The 18,411-nt window shown below is 31.7% G+C and overlaps 1 protein-coding gene across 1 annotated transcript; it reads left to right on the top strand.

Annotated features, from left to right (window-relative positions):
* The first annotated feature begins 3,254 nt into the window (after window positions 1-3,254).
* On the top strand, window positions 3,255-16,963 carry LOC132270136 (linoleate 13S-lipoxygenase 2-1, chloroplastic-like). The gene is made up of 9 exons (XM_059771341.1): window positions 3,255-3,611; window positions 4,799-5,049; window positions 5,644-5,881; window positions 10,788-10,871; window positions 11,087-11,172; window positions 14,269-14,379; window positions 15,141-15,451; window positions 15,659-15,925; window positions 16,204-16,963. Exons 1-9 carry the CDS (start codon window positions 3,323-3,325, stop codon window positions 16,961-16,963), a joined length of 2,397 nt encoding a protein of 798 aa, XP_059627324.1. The 5' UTR covers window positions 3,255-3,322.
* Window positions 16,964-18,411: the final 1,448 nt, after the last annotated feature.

Genomic DNA, 18,411 nt, shown 5'->3' with positions numbered 1-18,411 from the left:
AATAAGCTTGTGGATTTAAATGGTTTAGTATGCTTATTTGGGCCTAAGTTGGTTTACAGTTTGGATGGGAGGAACTGCAAGATGTTTAAGCTTTGGTATTAAAATTCTTAGTGATGATTTGCAGTTAGTCATGTTCCAAAATTACTAAAAATAAACCTGTGAACATTTATATTCTATTATGGTTGATTAGAATTAATTGGTTTACATGTATAAACTGTAATATCAATTAGTGGACCTTATAGAGTAGTATAGATTAAGCTTGTTAATTGACAATTATTTTATCATGCTTATTATGGAACAATTGATATTTGTACTTAGTGTTTTATTGTCAATTGTGGAATGTATGGATTGGTTGATAGTTATATTTTTATTTATTCTATTAACTGCCGGATGGATTGGATTGTATGCATCGGTATGGGACGGTGACATACTAGGTTTGGATTTGGCTCAAAATTGCTATATCCTACCTATACGGAATAAGGGAATGGATTAAAAATAAATCCTACTTATATTTAGGCTAAGTCAAAGAAGCTGCACAAGCTGAATGACTAGCTGGAGTACTGGTTATCTATGTTAAGTATGTGCAGTTGAATAAGCTGAATGACTTACTAGATTTATTATGAATTGTTATGAACGGATTTTAAATATATGTTTATGGTACCACGAGAGGAGCTTGAGTCTCAGACTCGTTGGTTAGGGTGCGTATATGCAGTGGATGCGTAGCTGGCTATAGTAGATTGAGGTGTACCCTGTTAGGTTTAGGTACTCATGCCCACATTTGGGTGCGTTTTCGCATGTTGCCTTCTATTCAGGTTGAGACCCCTACTGTAGTCCAGTGAATGTCCCTTAGTATGGATATATATATATATACACACGAGTTATATAGTTATTGTTGAGTTGGTTAGAGTGTATATGCGTATCGAGTCTCTGCTTGGATTGTAGTAGGTTAGAACTTGTTCGTGGGCCTGACCCACTCCTATTTTTCCAGGTATACGTCAGTTCCAGGCTTGAGCTTGTTCGTGCTGGGCAGAGAAGATCTTCCATTCTACCGACGATGTAGGACTTCTTTCCAGATATTTGATTTGGATTTTATCTTCAGTTTACTTTCATTCAGTTTGGTTTTTAGGGGTCCACTGGAGATGGATTCCCGAGTTGTTAACTTATGGAGGTTTTGGATTATTGGGATTTAAGTATATTTAATATTAAAGGTTTTTATATTTAGTTTTCTTCCAGCTTAAACTTTATTTATCAAATTCATTTTGTCATCTGTGTTCGTATTACATATTAATTGTTGGATATTTCCCTCGGGTTTGAGCTTGGGCCTGATTAACCCGTGTCTCGGATCCGAGGGGTATCACATTTACCCATTGGGTTATTCAAGAATCATGTAATTAGTATGGGTCTGGTGAATTCTTTTGATATACTTAGATAGTGGGAGGCTTATTTATTTGTTTACTCTTATTTTATGGTATTCATAAGAACTATTTGTAGTCTTATTTATTTTGGATATTTGTAGCTCATAAAGTTTTGGACCATTATTATTTCTATTATTATATTCATGAATATTTATGTGCACATATGATATTATGAATTTTAAGTCTCGTGAAAAGATATAAATTTTAACAGACTACAATTATATTTAACATATTGCTAAGGCTAAATTTTTATTATGCATCATGTCATAATGTTCTTTAGAAACATAAAGATGAAAGGCATGATTGTCTTGTATTAAAGACATAAAGGCTTCTGGTTTGAAGCATTAAGGGGTTTTGTAAAAAACCATAAAGTTGGACCGTTATGGATATAATATAAATAATCACGTAAAGATGTTATTTCCATGTATACCATATTTGTCGGGGATCCATGTGAATGATGGTGCTAGTGTTGTGATCATAGATGGTCATATATGATTAAATGTACATAAATCTCTATGGTTCGCACTAGTGGTATCTTTTGATAGGATCTTAAACTAAGATATTTTATTTTATTTTTAAAAGAAATTTTTATTTCTATTTTTTTTTATATTTTTATTTTTTTTGCAATCAATGTTTGCCCAAGTGGGAGAATGTAAGAATTTTTAGGCTTCCATTGATTAACATTATTAAAACACGGATTGATGATTGAGACTATATATATGATTACGGATACCCTATTGAGGTGATTATAAATTATTGGGTTATGGTATACCTTAGTCACATGTAATCATGTGTTATGACATATGAATAAGGATATAAATATATATTAGCATTATATACGGTTACCTATAATGCGCTGAACATAACTCACGTTACGGGTTTGTTGTTATCTGATAAAGATCTCTTGATGGGAGGGATTTTATCAGATACTTTATATATATATATATATATATATATTGTTTGGTCCCCACTCTCACACAAATGCTTAATTCGATTTAGTCTAGCCTCATTGAATAGACGTCTGAGCAAAAGTGGAGAGGGTGGAAGATCAACCAAAACGTTCTTTTGCAGATCAATTGGATCTTGTACATTGTTCTACTTCTCGCTAGTTGTTTTAATTTCATGTTACACATTGCGTAATGACTTCCGTAGGTATTCATCATTATATGCTATTAATTATTATTGTTGTGTTTTAAGCATGTGTATGATTTTCTAAATAAGTTTACACGGTGTACTTTGTTTCAAATATAGTGGATCATTTATAGTCAGGACAATGCAAAAATTATTGAGGTTTTTCAATTGATTTCCTCGCTAAAATTTGGATGTCATCTCTCTACATTACTTACTCTACTTTTCAGTATTTAGTAACGTGGTTGTGAATGTTTAATTGATCATTTTTGTAGGTAAATTAATTAATCACAAAATTGGGCAAAGTTGACCTAATAACCTCATCTAAATCATTTAGTATGTTAATCACAATTAATCAACTGACAGCTTTCATACCACATAAGTATCATAAAAAATAAAAATAAAAATATCATGACCCCATGATAGTAACCCCGTGACAGTGAAACAAGAAGTCCCATTAATAATACAATCTGACAAAAATTTATGACGAAAACGATCAGTCTAATATTTAAAAATAAAAAGAGTATCTTCTATAGTAATAACCTTCAAGAAAATAAAAGAGTTATTTAACAAATAATTTACTACTATAGTTGTATGTAATTTCCACGTGCAACGGATTTTTATGGAGCATATGAGAATCATGGCTATCTCCTCTTCTATATATAAATAAAAGCTTGGTCTCAAATTGTGGCATATCTTTGCACCCTTAATTCTAAGAAATCTAAGACACCCTTAGTTATCTAGAAAGTAGCAACCACTCCAATTGGCCCCAAAAAAACATGTTGAACACACCAGTACTAATCCACCAGTCACGCTACTCTGCTCAAAGCCTATTCCAGTGGCACAAACCTTTCGTCTCCGGCAACCACACTGCATATTTTACCCTCCGTCCAAAGCCGGATTGCGGTAGAACCCAGAAGAACATTAGTGTTAGCTTTGTTCCAGGAAATAATATTAAAGCCAAAGCAACAAGTGTTACTGACAACTCCATTGGCGTTAAAGCTGTTGTTACCTCCCAACCGAGTGGCGAGCTCATCTTGGAGCTTGTTAGCTGCGAGCTCGATCCTAGTAAGTATTTATTTGATTTTTTATTTTTATTTATTTATTTATTTTCACCGTAAACAAGACGGACTAATGGGCAGCTAATGAGTAAGATAATAAATAGCCAATAGAGGGATTTTACTATTTTTAAATGCTATTAAGAATCCTTATTAGACTCTACTCTATTTATATATATATAAATAGTAATTAAAAAAATAGATGTCTGGATAGTTTAGTGAGTTAGTGACTTTAGTAAATTTTAAAGTGTCAGACTTTGACTATTTGAAATTACTAATCTAACTTTTAACCCTTCTTGTCTGTTTTTTTAAAAAACAATGATTTGAGTGTTAGTCTTTTCAATATAAAAGTATCATTTATCATTAGAAAAAAGAAAAAAAGTGTTAATGGTCGATCTTTCTTCTGTATTATTTACTAATCCGCTTACTTTTTTGCTTTTGCCATGATTTTGGGATTGTATTGAAGAACGAAACAGGTATGCATAACCATAATATTTGCTCTAAAGCTTGAGAGCTTCAAATTATTCTTTGACTCAAAAAGAAAAAATAAAAAGTATTTACTTACTAAAAAAATAAAAAGTATTCTCTAAAATTGGGTTTTCTATAGAACAATTTTTAAATATTTTTCAAAATTATATTTTGTCCTCATTAATGAAAAATCCAAACAAAGATCCCCTAAAGTTCTTTCATGTGAATTTTTTTTTTTTTTTTTTTTTTTTTGAGAAGTGTTTTAGTTTTTTAACTCGGAGGTTACGAGTTTGAAACAAGGAACTAGTACTTTCGCATCACAAGTCGAGGTAAATCTGTGTATATCTAACACTTCTAGACGTGATAATGGAAGAAGTCATTCCTAATAAAAGTATAAATCAAAAGGATAAAAAAATATATATCTAAAGATCGTCGTTTTGAAATATTTACAATGGAAGAAGTCATCCTTAATAAAAGTTTAAATCAATCCCCATAAAAAAAAATAAATAAATAAAAACATTTAAAGGTCATCGTTTTGAAATATTTAGACCTAATTTTTTCTTTATATCAATTTGGCTAATTAGAACATGTTTAGTTCAGTTTTCAGAAAAAAGTTCTTAAGAAAACAAAAAAAAAAAATCACAGAATTATAAAATAGTAATTCACTGAAAAAAGAAAAAAAAATCTTATGAATCTAATATTTGATTTTGATTATTTATTGTTTTGGAGACACGGGACTAGAGAAGCCAACAATCAAGATGCGCGTTAAAGGGAGCAGTGCAGATGAGACAGATTTTTCAGTTCCAAGAGACTTTGGGAAAATTGGTGCAGTGTTGGTACAAAATGAACACAACATGGAAATGTATGTGGAGAAGATAGAGCTTGTTGGTTTCCCTAATGGCCCTGTTCACATCACATGCAATTCCTACGTTCAACCGAAGTCTTATAATCCTGAGAAAAGGATCTTCTTCTTCAACAAGGTATTTGGTCAATCTCTCATCTTTCTAACTTCGTACCTATATAATCAGGGACGGACCAGCATGGGACTAGGGGGGACGGATGCCCCCCCTGAATTTTTAATATTTTTATTTTATACCCTAGTTTTTTTGAAATTTATGAACATGCCCCCCTAAAATTACAATTCGCCCCCACTGGATTCTTTTTTTTCAGCATTTTACACTTCAAATTTTGATAATTTATGAAGATGCCCCCACTATAAATATAATTTTTTAAAATTTATGAAAAAAACCCTATTAAAATTACAAAAATAAACCAATCATATAATCTTGTACCGACAAATTAAAAATTCGCCCCCCCTCACCAAATTTTCTGGGTCCGTCACTGTATATAAAGTTCATTTAATTCTTGATAAAAGTCATTGTCATTGAAAATAAGGATTACAAATAATTTCTCTCTATTCTTGTGTTTGGAAATAATACATGTGTGATTATCTACCAAAATGAGTGAAATTGTTTAACTTAGATGATCAGAAATTCTCTCATTTTATTTTATTTTTTTTATTTTTTTTTATTATTTATTTTTTTTTTTTTTTGTGTTTCCATGAACCATATTAGTCGTACTTCCCATCCCAAACACCAATTGGGTTGAAGAGTCTAAGACAAAAAGAGCTCGAAAACTTACATGGTGATGGCCAAGGAGAGCGCAGGAGCACTGATCGGATCTATGATTACGATGTGTACAACGATCTTGGCGATCCTGACCGTGATGTTAAATTTGCTCGACCTGTACTTGGTGGAAAGAAGCATCCATACCCAAGACGTTGCAAAACCGGCCGTGTACGATGCGAAAAAGGTATTAAAATTAACAAAAGCCTTGTTTGATTATTATTATTATTTTATTTTTATTTTTATTTTTTTTAATTCTTAAAGTAAACAATTCTTAAAAAATATAATTAAAGTATGGATGTGTGAGTATCAACTAATTTTTTTTTTTTTTTTTTTTTTTTTATAAAAAATTGATTTTAAAAAACTACATCACTTTCCATATTTAATTAATAGCATTCAAATTGAAGGTGATAAATTCAATTTCTTATAAATCCATGTCGAATCCATGTCGGTTTTGATGTGAAATGATACTGTATTATTTTTGTTGTAAATACACTTCAGTGTTTTTCCCCTCCGACAATATAGATGCCTATTCTATCATACTCTAATGAATTTTCTTTTTGGGTCCATAAGCAATATTGTTGAAAGCAATGTAATCTTGATGACTGATATGTGTAGATAATGACTGCTGTATGGGTTTAATTTCTTCATTTGGATTGCGACAACTAATCTTGATGACTGATATGCGTAGATAATGTCTGCTGTATGAGCTTAATTTCCTCAATTGGATTGCGACAACTTGCTGCGATGAAATACCAAGTGTATAGTACTTTTTAATAAGGGTTGCCACGGATAGCTCTAATTAGACATCAATCCTAATTCTATTCATTTTTAATGGATTGGAAAATTTTAAATCCATCATCGATCCATTATCTTACCGATCGAATCCGTTGAATAACAGATCGGATTGGATTGAATACGCGGAGTTTTTCATAAATAGTCCAATATTATTTATTTTTCAACCATAACCCAAAAGATAAAATTTTAATTTATTACCATTAATTCATATATTTAAATCATCATTAACTAATACATTCTTAGAATCCATTAAATGATCATCAATTAATTAAATTAACTAATACATTATTTGAATAAATATATATATAAATTTCATGGATCCGATCGAATTTTTAACAGTTCAATCTGTGATCCTATCTGTGAGTTACGGATTCGATTTTTTTTTAATCCGTCATCGATCCGTGGGTATAGTAATTCGACCCGATCCGCACAGATCGGACCGGATTGGATCGGATTTGCGGATTATTTGTCCACCCTTACTTTTTAAGCAAGATGTGGGGTCGGTAGGGTAAATTCAAATTTCTCTTGGTTGTTAATAGATGATTAAATGCAGGACAAGACTTGTCTACTCACCGGTGAGTAGGTCATTCCTATGGACCCCTGATTCAAAATCACGTTAGTGAGATATAAGGACAATAATTTTTTTTGAAATAAATTCAATGAACTTCTATGATTTTCTTATTTATCACTTTCTTGATTTTGAAATTAAAGACTATGTGTGCATTTGTGATTACACCACATCAACGGTGGACAATACCTGCTTATTCATCGGTGAATAGGTTGTTCTTATTGACGACTAATGTGGTCCAATCACAAATGTACAAATACTCTTTACAGGTTAGTGAAAAATAAGGACAATAATTTTTTTTGAAATAAATTTAATAAACCTCTCTGATTTCTTTATTTATTACTTTCCTGATTTTGTAATTGCAGACTATGTGCATTTGTGACACGGGTGAGTATGCAGGTCTTATCCTTAAATGCATGAGTAAATTAAATTTCACTTATAAACAATTTAATATTTAGTATTTTAACCTACCTTGAAATGTGTCGTGTGTTCTCATCTCATCGATATCCCTAATATATTCTTTTCGACATACTTGTTGATCAAATTTTATAAACTGATAATTTTACCATTCCTTGTATAAAATTTAATACAATATATTAGTATAATATAAAGGCATTACTGAGTTTTCTCACTTAAAGTCACTTTTCAGTCACGGGTAGGCCTATCAACGGATCATATTCGGATCAGATCGATTAAATCCATATCTGATTTATTAAGCTATGAGATTATCAGATTCGGGTTACTAACGGGTTATTGGATTGAATGTTCTAATCCATATCCTATATATTTAGCTTAGATTTGGATTCAGATTAAAATCATATTCACTGACATGCATAAATAAGGTTAGTTGGAGTGCAGAATAGTTAATATATAAGATGATACATAATATAAGTATGCAACCAAATGAATATAATAGTAAATAATTAATATATATAAATTTAATAGTAGATAACTAAATATAAACAACGCATTCATTTATAGTATAATGTAATGTAATATATATATATACATATATAATTTTAATCAGATTGGATCATTATTGGATTGGATAGCGTATAATCAATATTCGATTTGTTAAGATAATAGATTATCGGATTTGGATCATTATTGGATTATTGGATTTTTTTTTTTTTTTTTTTTTTTTCAATTCATATCGGGATAATCAGATCGGATTGGGATTAAAATTAGATCCATTGACAGGTCTAACCGTGGGAAGTGTTGCCATGGTACTTTTGATTAAGATGTGGGGTCAGGAACATGGTAGGGAAGATTTAATTTTCTCTTGGTTGATAATAAATGATTAAATAAATTAGTAAAGGGAAAACTACACATATGTAAAGTTAGGAGTCCTAAATAACAAATCGATTAGTTTTAAAAGTTAATTTTCTATTTTGATTGAATTAAGCAAAATAAATACCAAAATATCCTCCTTAAAATTATATAATTTCAATATAATAAAATAGATAATTAAAAATTAGTTTAACTAGCTAATAATAATTCTCTATCACTTATTTTCGTAGGCTAACGTCCAGGGCACCACCCACCTCGCATGTCTTCTAGGTCCCATTGCCTCTCTTTTCACACACACATATATAAATATAAATATAAATATGTAATTATTTTTGTTCACGAGTTTCAAATCTATGACTCTGTAGGCTTTAGAAGTATGCTATAGCTTATGAAATTAGGGTTCATGCATAGGCTTATCAATTTGGCATCTCAAAATTTGCTGTGATTTTTTTTTAATTGATTGAAGAAGGAAACAAACAACAACTAGAGACCTTTAGACAACCAAAAAAAAGGCAGATAAATATTCCAATATTTCATTACCCTACTGTCCAACAGGATATGAGATCCTTAGCAAATCCCATAATAGTTTTTACATCTTCTAATATATTAGCAATAATAATAGCTTCATTTAGGTAACAATTGAAAAAAAATTTATGTGATATACCATCATTGCCATAGTACGCTTGTAGAGCTTTCCTTTTCAATTCTTACAATGACATCAATTCTAAAGGGCAATCCAATGCCATGGATGACAAAGAAAATAGATGGGGAAGTTTTATTTACTAGTTAAACTAATTCTTAATTATTTATTTTAATATTTTAACTTAGATAATTTTAAAAAGAATATTTTTGTATGTTGTACTAAGAGTGTGAGGACATTTTAGACCTTAACAATAATTCTTGATGCATTGTAATTATTTTGATTAATTTAATCAATGTGAAAAATTAACTTTTAAAATTGATCCATTTCTTATTTAAAACTCCTAATCCCAGTTATATGAAATTTTTTGATTAGTAAATTACACTGGCCTCCTCTGAAATTTGAGCAAATTACACGCGTAGACTGTTTAATATTTATTATTTTTACCTTTCTTGAGATTTACGTTTTTTGCTCAATGACACCCTTAATAGTTTCTTTCCCGCATACTTGTTGACTAAATTTTATAAATTAACAATTTTGCCATTTAGTATATAAATGTAATATATTATATTATTATAATATAATCTCACTCAAAATCACTTTTCAACCGTCGAAAAACGAATTTAGAGGAGGTCAAAATAATAAATATTAAACGATTTACTCATATGTAATTTATCTAAACCTCATGAGAGGTCAGTGCAATTTACTCTAAAAGCATCGAATATGTTATTTGGAATCTCCGGCACTTAATTGATGTGATAAAATGAAAGAATAACTTGCATGCATTTAACCTAATAAAATAAGAGCAATAATAATTAAGCCAACTAAGCTTATCTATCATTCTCCTGGAAATAATTGTCCCACAGTTACCATGATAATCTAAGTAGAACCTAAGTAGCATAAACACAAATAGGAGATACATAGAAGATACGATACAGATATGTTAATACGTCAAATTTTTAAAAAATTAAATACGAGTATGATGTAAATAAGATTATATTTAAAATTAAAATTTTATTTATATACATATATTGAGTAAGAATATTAATTATGAAGTTTAATTAATTTATAATTTCTATATTAATAGTTGCTCTAAAATGGTTTAAAGAAAGAAATTATGATATTATATATTATTATTTCACTACTTTGTCATTATAGTGTTTTTGTTTAAAATGAACAAATATCATTTTATGTCGACCACTTTCACTTGTGATCATATATATAATACCAATTTTTCTAAAGAAAAAAATTGACGACTTTAGAATATGTTCATATTATTTTTAACATTAATGGATATGACTACTTTAGATGTTTTTGTATATAAGAGTTTGTTAGAAATGTCAGGAAATTGTTGGCCTAAGTCTTTGAAAAGCATCGGCTAAGCAGAATAATAGGAATGAATTTAATTTTTCACGTAAATGAAGTATATCGAACACGTGTCCCAAGAGTGTTCGAAGGGTGTAACCGAATACGACTGATGATAACTACAGCACAATCAGGCACGTATATGTAAAGGTATTATTAAATTTTATATCCCTAAATTTATATATTTTTTTACATTTATACTCATAAAATTATTAAATTGCCCCCACTGAAATTATGAAAAAACTCCTCTATATAAATTCTGCCCATATAAATATTCCTATATCTGTCCCTGAGCACAATGATTAATATATATGTGGAATCATTGGTCAAATTTATTGTTTTACCTGCAATCACCACCATGCATTACCGAAAAATTAATAATTTCTGAGGTGAAGAACTTACATTATATTGATTTATACGAATATATTGCAGATCCATTGTCGGATACAAGAAGCTACAACATTTATGTGCCAAGGGATGAAGCATTTTCAGATGTGAAGAACTGGAAAACAGTCGGTGTGTTTTGGGTGAATTAGTTGCAGCAACGGTAGCGACAGTGAAGGAGGAAACATTCAGAGACTTCACAGCCATAGATTCATTTATGAAGAATTTGAACACTACACAAAGTGCCTTGGGCTTTAAGAAACCACAAATGATTGAGGGTAAGCCCAACATTTATATATGACCATCTCTCTCTCTCTCTCTCTCTTTTAATTTTCTTGCAATTGCAGGGGACAAATTTTCTTGGTTGAGAGGAAACGAGTTTTCTCGACAGATTCTTGCTGGTGTCAACCCATGTACCATAGAGTTGGTCACGGTAGGTACAAAACTTCCTAGAAATATGTAAGAAAGAAAATATACTTCTCAAAAATAAAAATATAGTCCATAAATCAAACTAGAAAAGAACTAGTGGTAAATGGATTTTTTCATTTTCGATCGGAATTTGCCATCCGCCCCTTTTTGGGGTTGGACCACCCTATCTACCAAGCGTAAACCGGGGCAAGCGAGTAAACCTAGTCGCCTCCCAGAAAGGGGTTTCGTGTTACCCTGGATCCATCCAATCCATTCATTATCCATCTGTATTTGTATCTGATAGCAAAAAAAGGGTAAGGACAAGGAAATGACAATGCCTGTTCCTCTACTAATAATTTTCTTCTTTTTATTTTATTTATTTTTATTTCCTATTCCATGACAAATATTAGATACAACCCATCCACGTAAGGGGCGGCAATTCGTGTTGGCGTGTCGTGCTCGTGTCAACACGATTACGACATGAACACGATACGATTATTAATCGTGTCTAAAACACTTGACACGAACACGATACGATTATTATACGTGTAACATGACACAACAAGCGTAATCTATTTAATAAACGCCACAAGACCTGACAGGACACGGAAAAACACGTTAAAGTTATTTTTAACACAAATACGACACTTCACGGTTAGCTAAATGGATCATTTTTGACACAAATACAACATGTTTATCTTACACGTTTAGTTAAGCGGGTTAATCGTGTTATAATTGTGTTTACATGGTCAAACACGAACATGAAACATTTAGTTAGAGGGTCAATCAGTGTCGACACAATTATGACACGAACAGAATTAGCCTAAACCCAAACCCGCTTATCATGTGTCGTGTCAAATATTTCCAACCCTATCCCAACGACAAGAATCACTAATGGTCTTTGCTTGCAAATTCATTAGAAAGATTTATATATGGCTGAAAAATAGTTTGAAAGACTTTGAAAGTAGAAAGTTTTAATACCTTTTACATAATGTATACCATATATTGTTTAGGGATGGCAATTTAAACCCAAACTTATTAAATCGTCCAAACCCATCAACTAAAATTAAATTATTTGAGTACCCAAATTTTAGTAAGTGAGCCCATAAGAGGTAAAAAGTGAATACCCATTTAATTCAAGGGTCTATTTTTTTTTCTCTCCCCTTTGTTTTCTCTCATTTTTCTGTCAAAAAAAAAAAAAATTATTAATATTATAATCGTTGAACAAAAAAATAAATAAATAAATAAATGAATTTGTAAAGCTTGAAATCAAAATTTTAGTTTAAAAACAATTTTTTTTTTTTTTTTTTTTTTTTTTTTGCATGTTTTGTTATTCAACGATTATAATATTAATAATATTATTAGAAGTGTAGGTATTTTAATATTATTAATATTACTACTTCCGTGTCATATTAGTTGTCGGATTCAAAAACTTTGACTCACAATTTTTGTGAGTCAAAGTTATCGAAGTAGATATCTAATATGTAATATAGGTTGTATATAAGTATATAAAAGGGGATATGACTAAAAATGATCTCAATTTTTGTGAGTCAAAGTTACCGAAATAAACTTTCTTTTTCTCTCCTATATATATATATATATATATATATATATATATATATATATATTTGTCATAACTCTCTCTTCCCCCTGTTTCTGTCTCCTCCGTTTTCTCTCTCATATTTTTTTTTTTTTTTTCCAAAAAATTTAATAAATAAATAAATAAAAGGAAAAAAAAATGTTACAAGTGAGACCAAAAAATTAATAAATTTAATATAAATTTTATTTATTTACTTATTTATTTTTTAGTAGTCAACAATTAAAATCATTTGACAATTTCTATTTTAAAATTTTGGGATAATTGGGTTGGATATGTGTTAACTAACCCATTTAACCCTTAATTTTTTTTTTATCACTCATCATAAATAAGTTAATAATGAATTATTGACTCACTGTTAACTCGCTCATTAATGATCAGCCCAAAATCCGCCAAACCCTCCCAATCACCACCCCTACCATTGTTCATGTCTTTTAGTCGTTGTTCATTGCTGTCTTCTAGTCCTTTCATAAAATTTTCCAATTTAACAAGCTTTTCTATATATCATTACACTGTAGGTTGTTTTGTTCTTCTACTATATTCTTTTATACAAGATGGCAAAGTGCAATAAACCCCTCCTGACTATTCACATTTTGCAATAAACTCTCATTGACTATTTTTTTTTTTTTTGCCAAAAAACTTCTCTCAACTATCAGGGGGTGACAGTGTGGATGAAAAATATTGTTGAGGCAAAAATGCCCCTATTCTTATTATATAAGGCAAATTGCATAAAACCCCCGCTAACTTTGAATTTTTGGCAAGAAACCTCCCTTAAGAAAAAATTCATATAAAACCCCCTAACAATTCAATTTGTTGCAAAGTGATGTTATAATGACTAAAGTGATTCTTAATATAAATTTAATAAAATGGTGCTCCTTAATATTGAATTAAAATTAATACAAAACTCATTTAAAATAGTGGTGTTAGAAAAAAAATTATTATTATTTATAAATGGTGAGTCTATAAGAAAATAAAAATACCTTGAAACAATTTTTAAAATTTTCTTAAATATTTATTTTTAAAATATAAAAGTCTATAAGAAAATAGAAAATACATTTATTATGCTTCTCTCTTCTTTTTTATTTTTATAAAAGTCTATAAGGGCCTTATGGTCCAGTGGTATCTCCTCTACCTTCCAAAGTGAATAGTAGGGTTTGAGTCTCCAAATGAGCAAAGTGGGTGTGTGTGAGTTTCTTGCCAATGACAACAAATTGTATATTTAAGGGGGGTTTTATATGAACTTTTTTCTTCAGAGAGGTTTCTTGCCAAATTCAAAGTAGATGGGTTTTATACAATTTTCCCTATATAGGAACTGGGACATTTTCATCTCACAAACATTTTTCATCCACTCCGTACCCCCTTGGATAGTTGAGTGGTTTTATTTTTTATTTTTATTTTTATTTTTATTGTTTTTTCTTGTGGCAAAAAATACCTTTGCCCTATACAATACAGTGAAGTTGTCTAATTAATGATTGAGAAACAATCGCTGCATACACAATCAATGAACACAAAACATTTGTGCAGGAATGGCCGTTGAAGAGCAAACTTGATCCCAATGTCTACGGCCCACCTGAATCAGCAATCACCAAAGAGCTGGTGGAACAAGATATCGGAGGCTTCATGAAACTTGAAGAAGTAATTATATTGCAAAACCCATTAACTATTCATAATCCTTACTAAATTTGTTTGGAATCATATCTTTTTGGAAATTGAATTCAGAAAGGTAAAACGGATTGAAATTTTTTGAAACGAAATTCTTTTTTGATTTTGAAATAAGCTAAAAATTCAAGTTACTATAAAATATTTTCTTTAAAATTCACACATCCATTTTCTCCCTACCCGGACACTCATTTTGTCTATACAGAAACTTAAACCATCTACCTTTTACTTTCAAAGACAAGTAAAAAATCACTAGACTGTCTTATTTCATGCACCACAACAAACTATAAGAAGATACTATTAATATTACTTTACTAAATTTCAAGTTACTATAAAATATTTTCTTTTTTAAAATTTACACAACCATTTTCTCCTTTCCCGGACACTCATTTTGTTCGTACAGAAACTTGAACCATCTACTTTTTTCTTTCAAAGGCAAGTAAAAAATCACTAGACTATCTTATTTCATACACTACAACAAACTATAATAAGATCGATACTATTAATATTACTTTACTAAATTTCAAAGTCCATGAAATTGGATTATTTAGTATGAAATTTTAAAAGAGTACTACATTTTGGCATTTGAAATCCCTTCAAATCCAATTATGTTTCCAATTTCACCAATTCCAAATTACATAAATCTCATTTTAAAATCCATTTCCTACCAAATCTCATCATCCAGACACAATTACCTCCTACATTTTGAGAAGTCAAATGTTGATGGTTACATGCAGGCCCTGGAAAAAAAGAGGTTGTTCAGGCTAGATTACCATGATCTACTGTTACCATATGTGAACAAAGTAAGAGGTCTATCACCATCATACAAAACTACACTGTATGGATCAAGGACACTGTTCTTCCTCACCACCGATGGCACGTTGAGACCGCTAGCCATTGAGCTGACTCGGCCACCAGAGGATGGGAAGCCTCAATGGAAGCAAGTGTTCACGCCCGATTGGACAGCCACAGGCTGCTGGCTCTGGAGACTGGCCAAGGTTCATGTCCTTGCTCATGACTCTGGTGTTCATCAGCTAATCAGTCACTGGTAAGCACTACTATTCTTGTAAATGGTTCACACAACATTTAGGTATTAAATTAATAGATATCAAAATTCAGATTAATATGATATAGAAAGTCACCTTATTATGGTTATAATATGAACGTTCAGGTACATTATATGTCATGTGTTTGGATTTGAATAGCATTAATTCTTCAAATTTACCGTGATAAATTAGGGAATTCCTTTGTGCAGGCTAAGAACTCACTGTTGTGTGGAGCCTTATATAATTGCAACATATCGGCAACTTAGCGCAATGCACCCTATTTATAGAATATTACGCCCTCACTTACGGTACACAATGAAGCTCAATGCTTTGGCACGACAACTCCTCAATAGTGCAGAAGGGCTTATCGAGTCATCATTCTCACCCGGTAAATATGCTATGGAGCTTAGCTCTGTTGTCTATGATCAGCAATGGCGATTCGATTTGCAGGCACTGCCAGCAGACCTAATTAGCAGGTAAATTACTTAGCAGGCTAAATAAAGTAAAACTAAGCTCGCACGGGCCAACTCAACTGGTTAGGTCTTTGGGTACTCCCCTTAAGTCTTCGGTTTGCAGGTGATCGATTGCATTCATACGAAGTTTGCAAATCATTAAAGAGTCCAAAATGGAAATTAAAAACTAATTAATTATAAAGATATTGTTCTTAATTTTCTTAAACTTATATAGACTACAAGTACCAATTAATATACTAATTTGCACTATGGCCTTGTTACTTTGGTGTTGACCTAATTAGGGGAATGGCTGTGGAAGATGAGAAATCTCCACATGGTTTGAAGCTGGCGATTGAAGATTACCCTTTTGCCAACGACGGTCTCCTCCTTTGGGATGCCATTGAACACTGGGTTACTGAATATGTTAGCTACTACTACCCAAACGGAAGTCCCGATCTTGTAGAGTCTGACCAAGAACTCCAAGCATGGTGGACAGAAATTCGAACAGTAGGCCACGGCAACAAAAAGGAAGGGTGGCCGGAGCTCAAAACCACGAAAGATCTGATAGGAATTCTCACAACTATGATATGGGTAGCAACTGGTCACCATGCAGCTGTGAACTTTGGTCAGTTTGACTATGCTGGTTATTTCCCCAATAGGCCTACCATTGCCAGGGAGAACATGCCTACCGAAGAGCCAACCAAGGAACAGTGGGAGGCTTTCTTAAAGAACCCCCAGGCTACTTTCATGATGTGCTTCCCTTCACCAGATCAAGCTTTGAAAATTATGGGCATCTTGAATGTGTTGTCCAATCATTCTCCGGACGAGGAGTATATCGGTGAGAAGATGGAGGCAGCCTGGATTGAGGAACCCGATATAAAGAAAGCGTTCGAGAGGTTTAATGGGAAGTTGAAGAAAATTGAAAGTATTATTGATAGTAGGAACACAGACTTTAATTTGAAGAATAGAAGTGGAGCTGGAGTGGTGCCATATGAGCTACTGAAGCCATTTTCGGAATCTGGGGTGACAGGGAAGGGAGTTCCTAATAGCATCTCCATTTGAAGAGGGTATCTAAGTTGAGAGTACGTATATATTGGTGGTGCAAGAAATTAAACTTGATAATTTGCTCTAAGTGCTTTCTGAAGGTTGCAAAGCCTTCTTATATGGTGTTTTAATTTTCAGACAGTGGGTGTGCTTATTTATGTTATGGGGAGGTATGAGAGTTAAAACTACTGATAGCTATGTTCGTGGGAATTATGTCAAGTTATATAGTGGAAATAATGTATTTTGAAGTTTGTATGATTAAATGTACTTACTTATTTTAATCTAATGCTACGTTGGTGTTGTTAGGTTTTTTTGAATAAAACATAAAAGTTTTTAAAACTTTTTATTTGAAGAGGTGTGACCCCTTATGAGTAGTTATGTCTATTGGCTAAGGGTCTGAAAATAACCCATAAATATATGGTTATTCTAACATATTAAAGGTTCTACTTCGTTTCTTTAGTATTCTTTTCTAAAAATTCATTCCTTCATTCTTCAACTGAATAATATATTATATATATTCAATTATATATCTGGTTTTATGGGCAACGTGACACTACAAGACTTGCAGCACATTGCAGGCTTTTACATCCTGCCTAATTGTTGGTTAGACCTGGTTAAGTGGTGTTCAAACCACTTGAAATCTCAAAGTTTTTTGACACATAAGCTGTTGTTGTCTGCTACAATCTATTTCCTTTGACAGGAAAGAAATGCAAGGGTGTTCAGAAACGTTGGAACACCTCCACAACATATAATCTCTCAGATTAAGTCTTGCACCAGAGCAAAACTTGCTTCAATCAACCTAAGAAGGACCTCTGATCTGTCTCTCATTTCCACAGAGCAAGACCTCTATAATCTTTTCCTGCAGGCCTGTTCTACCTCCCATTCTCAAAGTTGGTTGCTAACATGAAGTTAAAAATGCTGTTGCTGTCACTTGTCTATCTTGGTGGTGTATTGTCCACTTTGTTTGTTGTTGCTATTGATCTTGTGTTCCTATGTGTTGCTGGTTGTAATTATTAGCTGTGTTGTTTCTTGTTTTAGTCCCTACTATAATTGGGGCTTCTTGTACAATTCTCCATTATTTATACACAAGCTTACCTTTTAACAAAAAAAAAAAAAAGACTTGGTGATCGTCACTCTGTGAACGTGCGCATGGAGGACATTGAAGTTATATCTTGGAGTCTTTCATAGTCGTCACAACCCGCACGTAGGGAGGCCGTAAAGGCTTTAGGACAGCGCAGTATTGCGTGCCTCTCCATAAAGTTCCTTACTCTCTACTACTTTAATATGTATTGTTGTTATTTTACTAGCCTATTATTTTAGTATATTGTTTTATTTATACTATATATATTGTGGTATGATTACAGTGTGGTATGAATATATAAGTGTTTTAGTCAAATTGAATTTTGATAAGATAATGTGAATGGACTTAAATATGAGATTGTATAAAAATATCAAAAATCCTGTCC

The sequence above is a fragment of the Cornus florida genome, unplaced genomic scaffold (genome assembly GCF_030987335.1).
Source record: "Cornus florida cultivar Cherokee Brave unplaced genomic scaffold, ASM3098733v1 CherokeeBrave_3.0.0_Hap2_Chr08, whole genome shotgun sequence".
In the NCBI taxonomy this organism is placed as follows: domain Eukaryota; kingdom Viridiplantae; phylum Streptophyta; class Magnoliopsida; order Cornales; family Cornaceae; genus Cornus; species Cornus florida.
This window is presented reverse-complemented; position numbering and strand designations above follow the sequence as displayed.

Coding starts and splice junctions, on each gene's coding strand:
- LOC132270136 (XM_059771341.1), top strand. CDS start 3,323: ATGTTGAACACACCAGTACTAATCCACCAGTCACGCTACTCTGCTCAA. Junction 11,173..14,268: donor GTACCATAGAGTTGGTCACG/GTAGGTACAAAA, acceptor ACATTTGTGCAG/GAATGGCCGTTGAAGAGCAA. Junction 15,926..16,203: donor CCAGCAGACCTAATTAGCAG/GTAAATTACTTA, acceptor TGACCTAATTAG/GGGAATGGCTGTGGAAGATG.